The sequence below is a fragment of the Bubalus bubalis genome, chromosome 4 (genome assembly GCF_019923935.1).
Source record: "Bubalus bubalis isolate 160015118507 breed Murrah chromosome 4, NDDB_SH_1, whole genome shotgun sequence".
Lineage (NCBI taxonomy): Eukaryota > Metazoa > Chordata > Mammalia > Artiodactyla > Bovidae > Bubalus > Bubalus bubalis.
This window is the reverse complement of record NC_059160.1, coordinates 63,170,907-63,185,328: the sequence shown is the minus strand read 5'-3', so window position 1 is coordinate 63,185,328 and position 14,422 is coordinate 63,170,907. Positions and strand designations below refer to the sequence as shown.

Genomic DNA, 14,422 nt, shown 5'->3' with positions numbered 1-14,422 from the left:
TCCCCACTCCTCACTCTCATGAAGGAACATGTCAGTCAGAAGCTGCCCCACGGCCTGGATTTAGACTCCAGGAACCAAAGGTTCTAGGAATCTAACTCCAAGTCTAAGCAGCTGCAGCGTAACATCTTTGGAGAAAGTACATGCTGACTTGATCAGAGATGCAAAGGGAAACACTCTCAAAGCCTGGTTGGGAGGCCCCCCAAAACTCTGAGAGTAACTACAAGGAAAATAACTACAAGGTTCTACAACTTGGAATCGTTTTTCTGATGAGGATCCACAAGCAACTCATGGACGTGCAGGGTCCTTTCTGAGACTGTTAATAAGACAGAGCCGTCAGTACTGAGCCAGGAGTCGAGGTTGATGTCACCACTGCAGATAATAAATCAGCTTTTTTAATAACTGATAATCAGTTAAAAATATAAACAAACAGACCTGATTTGTGAACTGAACAAAGGCTTTTGACACTTGGAATAAACACCTGATGGGTAGGCGGGATTCTCTGCCCTTAAGGAAAAGAGCCCCAGCTGGTTTGAGTATAAGGTTTAATGTAAGAGACGTTGGATTGGCAGAGTTGGGACAAAATTAGGAGATTCAGTTCTAGACAGTGACTGAATAGCAGAGGCACCTGGACAAATACTGACCATGCTGTCCCGAGTCCTCCAGAGCCCTCTGTATGCCCCGGCTAGAGGCTCACACCGTGACCGACACTGGCCACCTGAAGGCTTTGATGCATCTCTTCCCAGAGCCATCCAGAGACTGGCTGGCCTGAGTCAACACAGCAGGTGTCATCTTCGGGACAGGCTGGAGGAAGTGGGTACGGAAGGGGACGTGGTTGGGTTGGTACACTTGCTGCATGAAGTGGTCCAGGAGGCGCTCAGCATACATGGTTAGCCTTTCCTCTCTCCCTGACTGCTCATGTTTGGGAAGAAGGAGACCATCCAATCAAAGAAAAAAGGTCTTTCCAAAAGCTATATTTGGCATAAGCTAATGCCACTGCTGGTGCTGCCAGTGGCCAGGCACAGACACAGAAGGCCCTGAGGAGCTGGGCAGAAAGGAGAGTGTGTGGGCGGAGCAGCAAATAGCCAGCTCACGTCCCTGCCCCAGGAGCCCGGAAGGATAAAGGCCGTGCAGTAGAGGGTAACATACGGTCCTGCTCTTTGGTTGCGCAAAGGCCCTAGCACAGGACCGGGAAGGGTGAGGGCTGAGCGGTGCAGGCGCTACCCTCGGGCCCCAAGCTTTAGGCTCATCGCATGGAGGCGGTGATGCAGCAAGAGGCGAGGCAAGGAGACAGAGCAGTCAGGCAGAAATCCCTGGCTCCTAGGAGCTGCCCTTGTCCTTGTCATCCATGAGGTCATACCTGTGGGAACGAGCAGAGAAGGCTCAGGTAAAAAGATGACTCTTGTGTTCTCTTATAAATGAGACAAGATCTTAGGGCTCTTTACTTCAGATCAGTGGTTCTCAGCTTGGCTTACATCCTTTTTCCTTCCTACTTAAGCATCCTGGGCCATTGCCAGCTCATCAGGTACTCACCACTGGGCCGCACCCTGGGAAAGGTCTATCTCAGCGAGGTCCAACTGCACCTGTGTTGGAGAGTAGTAGGGGTGACGTTACTTTTCATGTCTCCAAAAACCACGTCCCACCCTGTCACACTCCAGGTCCCAAACCGGTACAGAGGCAATTGGGTAGTGTTTGCTGTTGAGTCACTAAGTGCTGTCCAACTCTTTGTGACTCCATGGACTGTAGCCTGCCAGGCTCCTCTGTCCATGGGATTTCCTAGGCAAGAGTACTGGAGTGGGTTGCCACTTCCTTCTCCAAATTGGGTAGTAAAGTACCGTAAAGAACATCTGTAAAGTAGCGTCACCAGGGTGCCTCCTCCCTAACAGGGACTACAAGCCTTTCCACCAGCAACTTTTCTCACCTTTACCCTGCCCTCTTACCTTCCCCAGCAGGTCACGCTCTCTTGACATGAAGGAGGAACTAGACTTCACAGAGACATCCAGCTTTCGCTGGAGGGCCTCATCCAGGGGCAGTTCCCATTCAAACCTGAGGAAGGACTGGGCGTTAGGGGCAGAGCCCTTCCCAAGCCTGCCATCTCTTCACTGGAAAGCCCACTGACTGACCGCTCGTTGAATTCAGGATTTAGGGTCCTCTTCTTCTGTGAGGTCTTCCTCTTGGTGCCCCGGTTCTTATCTGGCAGTAGCAACAGTGACACGTAGGGATCGGGGGGATCCCGTCCATTTTGTCGAAGGGCCCTGTGACAGGAGGAAGGAGGTGACAAGGCCACCCAGGGTGGGGGGGACAGGTAGAACCTGGAGGGTGGACAGATGGGGTCTCACCGGCAACTGTGAATGAAGCCAACCAGCTTTCGTTCTTCACTGTGGTACCAAACAGTCAGTTTCACCTGGCCCAGCGGCCCGGCTGGAGCCTCAGGGGGACTATGGAGAGATGGAGACAGCGCTGGGAGCAGGCAGTGCCTCAGGAGTCCGTAGCCTGTCCTTTATATCCTTGACTGAGTCCCATCTTTCTGTCCCAGCACTTTACCTGTCACCGTGTGTTAGGCGCTGCCTGAGCTCTGGGGCTGAAGAGGTGACCTGAGGGAGTCCACTCCAGAGCTCTAGCTCGCTCAGAGATGAGGAGCTGTGGCTGTAGCTGTGGCTGTGAGCTTCCACCCCGGAGTGCTGCGACGCCAGGATCTAGACGGACAAGAAGGTCGTGAGCCACACAGCCCTCTGCTCCCGCCTCCCCACACCCACCATGTCTCCCACACTCACGCCGAGCTGTGCTCTCAGTAGCACCTGCCCTTGACCATTGCTGAGCGTAAACCAGCGGTCCAGGCAGAGCCGGTCAGCCACAAGGAGCTCGGAGAGGGGCAGGGATAACGAGCCCAGCGTGCCAGAGCCTTCCCCCCGAACCTATGAAGCAATAGGACTGTCATCAAGAGAGAAGCGAGCTTCTTGGCAGTCCAGTGGTTAGGCCTGGGTGCTTTCACTGCTGGGGCCCAGGTTCGATCCCAGTGCAAGCCTCACAGCATGGTCAATAAAGGGAGAGAGGTGATTTAATCCCGGCATTCCAGGTCCAAATGCTTGGACATTTGGGTGGTTTTGGTGAGAGATTTCCCTTCATGAAGACGCAGGGAAGCTGTGGTAATAGTTGCTGCTGGCCCCATTTCCCTTTTTCAACCAGAATAGACTGTATGATCTTTACTTTCTCAGCTTTCATAAATTATCCCAGTAATAACTGCACAGGGTGGGAAAAGAACAGTAAAATGAAATTGCTTCCTGCCCTTCCTACCCGCATGTCCACACTCTACCAGAGCTCTTCCTGTTTTCCTTATACTGGCATAGTTCTAACTAAACTAATATGCCTATATCTCTATTTCATATTTGCCAGCTTTATTATCTACTGAGTCTCTACTGTGCAAGATGATTAACGGAGCTCATTTACATCTCTTCTCTACCTCTGTCAGTGTTGTTAATAGCTGCATTACTTTAAGTTCTATTGGTTTCTATCATGTAATTCTCTACTTACTGTTCTATCAACTTGGGAAGGTATTTCTTGACTCCTTACTCCAGAAAGAGCCCAGCACTCCTATATTAACTTCCCCCATCCTCTCTTCACCTCCCATACCTCATCACTTTTTGGTCACCCTTCAACCCACTGGAATCTAGTTTCTACTCCATTCTAGCTCCTGAAGTTGTTCCAATCATCGGTGCCTCCTGGTTTTCAAAGTCAGTGAATAGTTTTTAGTCATCTAAGTTTACCTCTCAATAACACTTGGTCACTTCCTGTGGCTTCTATAACCCACTCCTTCCTGGTGAGCATCCCACTGTACTTCAGGGCTCTTACTCTCCATCTGCCCTTCATCTGTTGCAGCGCCCAGCATATCCCACCTTTGTCTGTCTCCTTTTCACTCTACACACACCTTGAGAGATCGTGCTCATGCTCGTGACTGCAGCTACTACCTGTTGCTTGCTCATGATGCTCAAACAAGAGGGACAGGAAGGAAGCCCATGATGGGCCAGAGATCTACCTTCCGAATGGCTGGCTCCCCTTGGATGGTCCTCAGAGATCTCAGTTTTTAAAATTCCTGCTCTGTGCATTCCCTCTGTTGGCAATGGCACCTTTATCTGTCCATCCACACTAAAAACCCAGGAGTTAACACCTAGACTGTTCTTTGCTCCTCCCCAACTTCTTCCCCTCCATATCAAAATATCAGCTGAATATCATCTGGCCTTTGTCAATTCTTGCTTCAATTACTCTTAACAGTCTCTTAACTGATCCACCTGCCTCCAGTGTTGCCTTCCTCCAGCTCATCTTTTACCCTGACATCAACAGTCTTCCTAATATATGAGTCTGGATGTCATCTCTCATTCTTTCTAGTGTTTTCCTATGCCTTTAGGATAAAATCTAAATTCTCAACATAATTTTTAAGAGCTCTTGTGATCTTGCTCCTGCCTATCTCCATAATATATTATTTGCCTCCATTCCCTTCTTAGCCTGAAAGGTTTTCCTTTCCTTTCCTTGGTCAGGGCCTATCTACCCTTAAGCTAAGGATGCCTTTCTTACTATCCACCCTCACCTTTCCCACCTCTTCTCCCCTCACTGCCTTTTACCTCAGCAGTTACCAGTCTGGAAGTATTCTCTGGTTATTTTTCTCCTAAAAGGAGTATGAGCTCCAAAAAGATTAGAACTTGCTCTTTTATCTCTGAATGCCCTGTGCCTGGTTCAGTGCCTAGACTGTGACAGCAATCTGGTAAATGTTTGTAGGATGAGTTTATAGTACCTGCAACTCCAGACTCTCAGTGTTTGGTTTCCTGATGAGAAAGGAGGCGCTCTCATTCCAGACAGGGGTGGCCGTTTGGGGAACAGTCTGGTGGAGATGAGGAGGATCCTCAGTGATTGACATTTTCTCCTCTATTCCTCTCAGCCCTCCCATTCTTAGTCCTGCAGCATTTCCCAATAAAGTACCTTAGTTTTATGAGACGTATCTCCCACAGCAAGAGTAGCATAAGGGCTGGGAGGCTTGGTACCTTTTCGGAGCTGTAAAGCAAATACTGGTCTTAAATGTGTCCCAGTTAAGGCAAATTCCCTGCCCCATAGCCAGCGGCCCACATCCCTATTGCCACTTGACAGCCACCACCCTCCTGGCCTTGGGCAGACAATTCTTCCCATCCCAGCACCACCCTGGGAGAGAGGAATTTGCAATTTACTATTCCAAATACACCAGGAGCATCCAAACCTAAGGGATATAGAAGGACCTGGGAGCTATGGGGTGTGGGGAGCAGATCTCACCGGCAGGTCCTCAGCGCGCTCCAGGTAGACAGACAGCAGGGCCGCTGCAAGTTCTGCACTCTTCTGGGTCTGGATCAAGCTGTTCACCTGCAGCACCTAGGGGAGGACACAGGGACTGGGGGGTGGTAACTGATACTCTGGAGGGCTGGCATATGCCTTGAAAGCTGACAGAAGAGCTTACTTTGACCCACCCTGGGTCCTTTCCTTCTTCCAGTATCTTTCCTTACCTCCTCTAACTCAGCAGCAGTGGGGCGGGGGGTCAGACGCTCCAGACGCAAGTGTAGGCGGCCAGAAGGGACATCCTCCAGGGTCAGCCACTGTGGAAGTAGGCAGGGTTAAGACTGGAGTGTGTGGGACAGGGACCATAAGAATGAGATGTGCAACTGGATCAGGAGGGACTGTTCTTTGTTTTTAATATACCATCTGTGGACCATAATTGAAGCCTTTATTGAATTTGTTACAATATTGTTTCTTTTTTTGTTTTTTTTAATGTTTTTTGAGGTTTTTAATTTTTTTGGTTTTTTTTGGCTGCAAGGCATATGGATCTTAGCTCCCACCAACAATCAAGCCTATACGCCCCACACTGGAAGGTGAAGTCAACCACTGGACTGCCAGGTAAGTCCCAAGGGATTGCTGATTCTCATTTCATGCTTACCTCATCAAGGAAGCCACTGTTTAAGACTGTGGTGAGACTCACTTTACACCTGTAGAGTAGAAAGATTAAAATTAAGGTCTATGGTCAAGAGCCAAGTCTCTTGTCCCCACGAGGCCAGACGTCCTGGTCTACAAGACCCAGCTTGTCTTCCTCATCGGACCTCACCCTCTCACCTGCCCAGAAAGTCATCCTTGTCCAGGTCCTTGTCAAAAACCTCAACCTCTAGCTCTTGACCTGGGATTGATGTGACGATCACCTAGTGGAAGAAAATAGTGGAATCATTTCCTTTTCTTCTCCGAATGATTGGATTCCCCCTCCAGTCAACTGAACCCCAGAAGTTTTCTGGACTACTTTCAGAGGTGGGGGAAAGATGGGGCAGAACTGGGAAGAGTTCTAGCCTTCAATTCTGACCTCAAAGATCTCGTTCCAACGGGGATTGAGATCTTCCCGAACAACACGGCTGCGGAAGCTTCGTCCTGCCAGCTTTAGTTTGACATAGGGATCTGACTTGCCCTTCACTAATCCCCCCAAGAAGCGGTCTTTGGCAATCAGGTCCTGGGCCTCTAATACATGGAGCCGAAGCACATTCTGCAAAAGGGACAGATGGGGACACCAGATGGCAGTCAAAGAGAGAAACCGGTCAGACCCAGTCTTGAAACAGGTTTTGCACATGTAGACTACAGTGGGCAAATAGAGCCTAGTCCTATCTGGATACAGACTTACCTCCGTCCCAAAGCTACTGTCAGGAGTAGTGTGACAGGGTCGAGGTGGGACATCCACACTGCTGCCTGTCTGAGGGCTCTCATCTAGGTCCCAAGCCCCAGGAATACCAGGCACAGCAGGGAACCGCACTTCTGATGTATCCAAGTATAAGAGCTGGGAAGGGCAGAGTGATTGTCAAATCAAAGTGGCTAATCAAAATTTAGCCATCAGCAGGCAAGGTATGTGGGGCCTGGCAGGCAGAGCAGGGACTCTGACAGGGAAACTAGGTCCCTGCCTTGGCTGGGCTCATCTCTGGAGGGTTCCCTCCACACTCACCCTACTCAGACACCACCTCTTCCCCCAGTTAGATCAACAAACTTTTTGTGTGTCTGCTAGATGCTTCCACATATACTAGATCATTTCATTGCAGAGGATTCCCTTTTTTTTTTGGCTGCACGCTCCAAGACCAGGGATTGAACCTGCACCCCCTGCAATGGTAGTGCAGAGTCTAAGCGACTGGAGCGCCAGGGAAGTTCCCTTTCCTTACTTTTTTTTGTGTGTATGTGCTGAAACCCAGGAACGAGTCACCTTTCCTTACTCTTAATGCCACAAGGAATCCACAAGGCCCTTCTCCGCCCATAGCACTTTCTGCACCTCCATACCCTCATAACTAGTTTCATGTAGAGACGGGAGTTTAGGCCAGAGCTGCTGAGCTGGAACCACTGGTCCAGGGTGAGTTCCGGGGCAGTCAGCAGGCGAGCCAGAGGCAGGGTCAGTGCCCCTAAAGTCAGGGCCCTGGAGTCATCCTTCACCTGTAGGCACAGGAAGAGGGGATGGAGAGAAAGATTAGGGAACAGGGAGGTACACTATGGAAATGTGACGTGGCTGCAGCTTCACTCTGTGCCAGTCACAAACCTGCTCCACTCCGGGCCATCCTTTTATAGTCCTTTGTCCACTCCACGGTCCCTTCCTCCTCTGCTCTTTCTGGTCTTGTTACCTGGCCAAGTTCTCATTCTGCTCTTCTCTGCCTATTTAAATCCTACTGATACTTGCAGTCCCTCTGAAAATCCTACTTCTGTCACAAAGTCTCTCTAGTTACTCCAGCCTCTGTACTTTTCTCCAGCCATCCTAAGTACTATACTTTGGGTATTTAACTCCCACTGGTTGATGCTGAATCATCTTTCCTTATATATGTTTGTCTCCTCTATGAAACTAGCCAGTAAGTTTCATGACAGCAGATACTGTGTACATGCTTTTTCTATGACCTTAAAAGTGCTAGATGTCTGGGAGGTTGGGATTGGCATATGCACACTACCATATTGTGATAGAGATAATCAGCAAGAACCTACTCTAAGCACAGGGAACCATACTCAATACTCTGTAATAACATATGTGAATAAAATCTGAAAAATAAATATATGAATATGTATAACTGAATTACTTTGATGTACATCTGAAACACAATGTCGTTCTAACTCTATACTCCAATTTAAATTTAAAAACTTTTAAAAATAAAAATATGCCAGAAAAAAAATGCTAGGTGTCAAACTAGTGCTCAATATGTTCTTCTCTTTAAAAAAATATTTTTTTTGAGGCATAATTTACAAAGCACAAAAATCACTCATTTGAAGTACACAGTTCTCAATCATAAGAATGAGCCTAGAGAGATGGGTGGGGAAACGTGGAGAGTGTAAGAGGTGGAGAGTCTCGGTAGATGGACTGAAAATAGAGATCATGGAATTCCCTGGCAGTCCAGTGGTTTAGGACTCCATACTCTCATTGCAGATGGCCCAGGTTTGATCCCTAGTTAGGGAACTATGACCTGGAAAGCCACACAGTCAAACAAACAAACAAAAAAACCCCAAGAAAATAAGAGATCAAAGGAGAAGATGCAGAGAAGAAATGGTGCAGACCTGGGAAGACAGAATAGCGTATCCAGGAGGACCTGTAACTCACCTGCACATCAAGCTCCTGGCTTTGAGGGTCTTGCAGGAAGAACCGGAAGGCCTGCTCCCACACTGGGCAGTTGGTGCTGTAGACAGCCTGGAGGTATGCAGGACTCGGTCAAGGGTACATGGCCCAGTACCAGTTCTGTTTCTCCAGAAAACCCTTGCCCTTATGGGCAGCCTAAAGGGAACACTTCATCCCAAGAATAGTCCCGCCTCCTCCTGTCCCCACACACAATGCTCCCACAGTGGTATCCTTGTCCTGGCCCTCACCTTGCTCTCCTGGGTCACATCCTGGATTGACAGTTGTACCATGGGGTTGGGCTCCTTGTTCCCCTTCTTCAGCTGCGGGTGGGAGAATTCAGAAGTCACCATCTTGGTTGTTTTTGTGTTTCAGTGAAGGAAGGTGGGCTCTCATCAGAGTCCCCTGAGGTGACTCTGATCCCGTCTGTGGAGTCCTCATGTTTACATGCTGTTGCTACTGGAGCACAGTGGTCAGGGGCAAGGGAGGGTGTGGGAATGCTGACCCCACGGCTTCCTGTTCACCTGCCCTCAGAAGCCACACTCACAGGAAGATCCTGGGCCCGATCCAGATAAACAACTAAGATGGCGGCCGATGGGGGCTCTGGGCGGGAAGAGACTCCACGGTTCCACTGTAGAATCTGCGGCGGGGTGGTCATGGTCAGACCTTCATCCACTCAGTCCCCCATGCTTCTAGTTACCTATTTCTCCCCTGCTAGCTTACTGTTTTGCACATTAGTTACCTGCTCCAGTTTTTCGGCATCTGGCAAAAGCGAAAGCCATTCTAGCCTTAAGTGAACTTGGCCTTGCCCACCTTGAAGAGGGAACCACTGGAGGGAGAGGTAGAAGAGAGTGAGGTAGAGGATCAGAAACCCACCCAACTTCTTCCCCACCAATGCAGTAACCACTGTCTACACAATGGGGGACACTACCCTCCACCTTCCTCTTCTCTCAACTTACTTCATCCATTACTCCAGCCTGCAATACTTTCCCTACATCCAGCTTCATTCTGTGGGGGAGGGGATGGTAGTGGTAATGATGGGGAAAGGGAAAGGGAAAAAAGAAGAGAGTGTTATAATTAGCAGAATGTCATTCACTGGCCCGCTTCTCACCCAGAAATAACTGGCAGATCTCAGACTCCCTTCTTACACTCAGGAGGTATTTAAGTATGTGTGCATGGTGGGGATGAAGGGTGAGAAGTTGGGAAAGAAAATGATTACTATTCCCCTGGCCTGGAAAAGGATTACCTCTGGGATGTCAGTGGCCCTGGGGATTTAGACTCCTAACGTAGGCAGAGTCTCACCTGCCCAAAAAGTCATCTTTGTCTGGATCCTTGTCAAACACCTCCACCTCAATTTCCTGTCCTGGGACCTCATGCACCATCACCTGAGGAACACAGAGGGTAAGGGTCTGTAGGTGAGCAGCATCCAATCAGCATCTTCTCTCAACACCTCCTGGAACTTCCCCACCTGACCATGCTCCCCCCACTCCTTGGCTCTCCCACCTCATAAGTCTCTCCCCACTGGGGGTTGAGTTCCTCATTGATGACACGGCTGCAGAATGCCTGGGTGCCCACTCGCACAAGCGCATAGGGGTCTGACTTGCCCTCAATCAGGCCCTTAACGTATTTATCCTTGGAGCTCAGCCCTCGTGCAGCCAGCAAGTGAATCCGAATTATGCCCTGAAGGGTAGGAATCAGACTGTGAGAAATTAAAGACCCACCTCAGGGTTCCTGAGCGAAGGCTCTATCTAGGGGGAGAGGCCATACCCTGGGAAGAGGGGAACGCAACTGGGCCACATCTTGAAGGTCAGGCACAAGGGGCACCAATAATCGGTTGGGCAACACAAGGAAGGCAGCGATGGAGTCCATGATCATGGTGTCAGAGAGGGAGCTGAATGGGGGAGTAGAAAAGGAGGTGAGTGTGAGGGTCCCTGTTTCCCCACCCCCAACTATGTTTCCCACCACCGAGAGAGACCTACAGCTAGAGGGAAGGTCTTTCTTGAGAATACCTTTTCGCTACTCTTCTACCCCCATTTCCCACCTCCTGCTCAGTCCCTTCCTCGTTGCCATCCAGCTCTTCTTTCTCCCTTTGTCCCTGCTGAGGATCCCGTAGCCCTCTTCATTCTCTACCAAAATGCAGTCTCCACAGGAGAAAAACCACAGTATGAAACTTCTCAGGGCTCCTAGAGGAAACCGGCTGCATTTTTCTTTTTTTTTTAAATATTTATTTGGAGTACTGGGTCTTAGTTGTGGCACAAAGGATCTTTAGTTGTGGTATGTGGGATCTAGTTCCCTGACCAGGGATGGAAGCCAGGCCCCCTATGTTGGGAGGTCGGAGTCTTAGCCACTGGACCACCAGGGAAGTCTCCCGGCTGCATCTTTCACCGTTCTGTACCCCTTAAACCTTCAAATCAGGTTTGGAACACTTAGCAGGTGCTCAGTAAGTCCTTGATACCTGAGTCCTGGGATATCCAACAGGTTGGTCATCCCCGTCCAGTTGATATCTAGGGTCTGGAAGCAAAGAGCAGGGGGATCAGGACACAGCACACGGGGGTATAGTCATTCCCATACAACTGTTGCCAGTTCCCTGCCAGTTCTCAGCCTGTGTGTCAGTTCCCTCCCCCATTCCCCACTGGGGAGATGAGGTGGCCATCCTCTACCTCCCAGTCCTCTCTGCTTCCCGCATTTCCCTGCTGCTCCTGGATGTCTTCTCTTACCGGGCGTCGGATGAAGAACATCGACACAGCCCCCACGATGGGAAGGTCCCCCATGAGTGGTTCGAGAATCACCCGTAAGACACCATGGAGCTGGGGAAGGAAGAAATGAATCAAGCCTTTCCTCAGAAAAGGTCTTTTTCCCCTCCCAGACCTCCCCAGCCTTGGTTTTCCCAACCTCCCACTTCCCCCATCTACTGAAACTCCAGGAAAAGGCTTCTTGTGGAGGCCCCAGGCATGTGCCCTACCTGCATGCCCTTGACTCCTGCTTTGCAGAAGTATTTCTTCACTTCCACATCAATCTGAATGTCACCTACATAGCTGGGTGTTGGGAAGAAAGAGAACAGAGGGTGAATCCTAGGCTGAAGTGGGGTGAGGGGAGTAAAGCAGTCAGAGTCACCAGGAAGGGGACCCGGGAAAAGTGACAAGTGGCAGTACCTGATGTTCAAGTCCAGCAGGATCTGTTTTTTGCTCTGACCAGTGTGAACCTTGACTCCAAGGATGCGCAGTGGCTGTAGAGAGATGAATGCTTGAGAGGGAAGGGAAAGACCCCTTTAGGCCACCTGCCTCCCCCGTCCCCATCTCTTCCCTTCCATTCCTTCCCCTCCTATACAAGTACCTTTTCACCCAGTTCCACTCGTGTAAATGTAAATGTCTGCAGGTGGGGGTTAGATCCTCGAACAGTTGGGGCCACAGTTTCAGCGAGAAGCTTCTCCATATACTGGCCCAGGAAGGGCCAGACCTGGGCCACAATCTGGGAGGAAAGGGAACTGGTCACAGAAGAGCCTTGCTTTCCCTCTAAAGGCAATTTCCTTTAGAATCCTCCCCGTGGGGAGGCTACAATTCAAGTGTGGCAGGGTCTGGCAAGACAGACGAACCCTATTCCCCCTCATGAAAAACAAAAACCAGGACAATCAACCCTCACCTTATTGAGCCACTCAGCCTTTTCCACATCTGGGAAGCTGACCTGGAGGTGGAAAAAAATGGAGATAGTGATGAGCACTATCCTTTGCTTGTGGTTTCCTGCTAAGATGCCTACTGGCTGCCCTCTGAGGAAACATAAGTGTGACAGGGCCTCCTCACACCCAGGGGTTGGGGGAGGAGCCGGATGTCCTGAGGATTCAGTCCTCCACTGGGCTTGGGGGCACTGAGGTTTCTTTAACAAAGGGAGCCAACAGAGTTGGCCACACAAAGTTGCTTTGCAGATAGCTCCAGGGTATGAAATGAGGACAGCTGCTGAGGTGGAGAGGAGGAGGGGAGAGAAGAGCACATTCTTTCTGGAGGGGAAGGTCCTGACAAATCAGAGTTAGAGGAGGAAATCCTGGGATCCTGGCTCCTTTTACCAGCCTTCCTTCTGCCCTGGGAACCACTGCTTCTACACCAAGAGGTGAAGCAGGAAGCGGCTCCTGAGTTAGGGAGGGGCCAGAAGAGCTATTTGGGCTCAGGCTGGTGTCTTCTTTCTTTTTAATCAGTGTGACTCCTTTCATGGAAAGGAAGTGTACCTGTGCTTTATACTGGGGGAGGAGGAGGGGTAGTCGCTTTAAGAGGAAGATTAATTTCTCCTCGCTTTAGGGAAGAGGATGAACAGAAACAGTTGCTGCTTGGGCTCCAAGTCCTGTGGGACCACTGCTCCCCCTTTCTCCTCCCCAGTTCAGAGTCTGGGAAGCATGGATATGTCTGCCAAGTGTCAACTTTAATTTTCCCTAGACGGGCAGCTCTGCTGGGAGGAGCGGGAAGGGAGGGGCCGGGAGGGGCTGGATAACGGGCTGGGCACCTGCAAGGCCTGAGAGAAGCCATCCGGGCCCCTCACCACAGCAGAGGGGGCGAAGAAAACGGGTCCTAACTTCAACCCAGCAAGCGCAGCCCGCAGTCCGGAAAAGGGTGGGGCCGGCCAGGGGCGGTGGAGTGTGGGCAGCGGGCACTGCAGCAGTCGCATGCGCCCCCCCCCCCAGCACCCCCGCCCTTTGTCCAGCAGCCGCCTCCGCTGTTCCGTGGCCCAGCCACCACAGGCTGAAAAGAAGAGGGTCGGAGGGTCTGTCCAGGTGCGGGGCCTCGACTGGGCAGTGCTCCCAGGGAGGGGCTCGGGGTACTCGAGGATAAGAGCGGGAAAAGGGAGAAAAACCTTATGGCCTTAAATGGATTAAAAAAAAAAAAAAAAAAGTCTTGGGGAGGACAGGAAAGAGGAGGAAACCCTCTGAGCGGCCACCGGAACGGGGATGCCCAGGAGCTGAGTGAATGGCACCAGAAACAAGGAGGGGCATTGGAATGGTAGGCTGGAGGAAGAGCCACGCCTGAGACGGGCTTCCCAGATGTTATTACTGTTCTTGCCTAAGCGTGGAGGAAGAAGTCCTGATTTTGTGGAAGAATCGGGATCCGGGCGTGCGGAAGGGGGTGGATAGTCGCTCCCAAGAGTGGCGCGTCCCAGCAAGCAGGCGGCTAGCTGGCCAAAGGGGTAAGTCTGGGGCTCATCGTCCCAAGGTGGGGAGCTGACTTTAAGGATAGGGAGAGCCCTCGAACTGAGGCGCCAAAAGGGGGCTATTCTGCACTGAGGATTGAAGGTGGTCGCTCACCCAGGCAGGTAGCTCTCGATGGCTCATGTAAAGAGTTTTCGCCGTAAGCCGTTCTTCATCGTCCAGCAGCTGCCGTGCGACTCGAAGGCTCCGTTCTTTCTCCTCGCGGACCCGACGCCAGCCCAGATAGAGGGCGAGGCCGAAGAGCACAAAACCCACGCTGAGTCCCATTGCCCCGGCCAGGTACACCGGCACTAGCACCAGCAACCGCCGCCCGAACGAAGTCAGCACCGCCAAGGCCTCACCCGCCGCTCCTGGGCCGGCAGGTTGGTCCCCAGAACTCTGCTCTGGCTTTGCGTGAGCAGTGGTGGGTTGGTCAGGGGGGTCGGAGGGAGGGTAGGGCTGGTCCACCGGGCTGGGGCTGGGGCTAGGGCTAGAGCTGCCTTCAGGAGAGGGCTCCATGCTGCCACCTCAGGGAGGACCCGCCCAACCCAGAGATCAGCTAGAGGTTGCTTAGTTTTGCGACTAGCTCCCCCACTTACAAACCATAAACCCCAGAATGGGGGAGGGGATTTCAAGCC

General features: G+C 51.1%; 1 protein-coding gene across 1 annotated transcript; it reads right to left on the bottom strand.

Annotated features, from left to right (window-relative positions):
• Positions 1–357: 357 nt before the first annotated feature.
• ESYT1 (extended synaptotagmin 1) lies at positions 358–14,408 on the bottom strand. Its single transcript, XM_006075050.4, has 31 exons — positions 13,902–14,408; positions 12,257–12,298; positions 11,951–12,085; positions 11,770–11,843; positions 11,580–11,652; positions 11,335–11,424; positions 11,073–11,128; positions 10,385–10,508; positions 10,121–10,297; positions 9,920–10,002; positions 9,577–9,625; positions 9,360–9,446; positions 9,165–9,257; positions 8,869–8,940; positions 8,606–8,692; positions 7,312–7,461; positions 6,671–6,823; positions 6,359–6,535; positions 6,121–6,203; positions 5,948–5,996; positions 5,520–5,609; positions 5,293–5,388; positions 4,969–5,040; positions 4,784–4,870; positions 2,772–2,912; positions 2,542–2,693; positions 2,337–2,435; positions 2,121–2,252; positions 1,938–2,043; positions 1,531–1,580; positions 358–1,357 (listed from the first exon to the last, which is right to left on the bottom strand). Exons 1-31 carry the CDS (start codon positions 14,301–14,303, stop codon positions 1,318–1,320), a joined length of 3,321 nt encoding a protein of 1,106 aa, XP_006075112.3. The 5' UTR covers positions 14,304–14,408; the 3' UTR covers positions 358–1,317.
• Between the last annotated feature and the right edge of the window lie 14 nt (positions 14,409–14,422).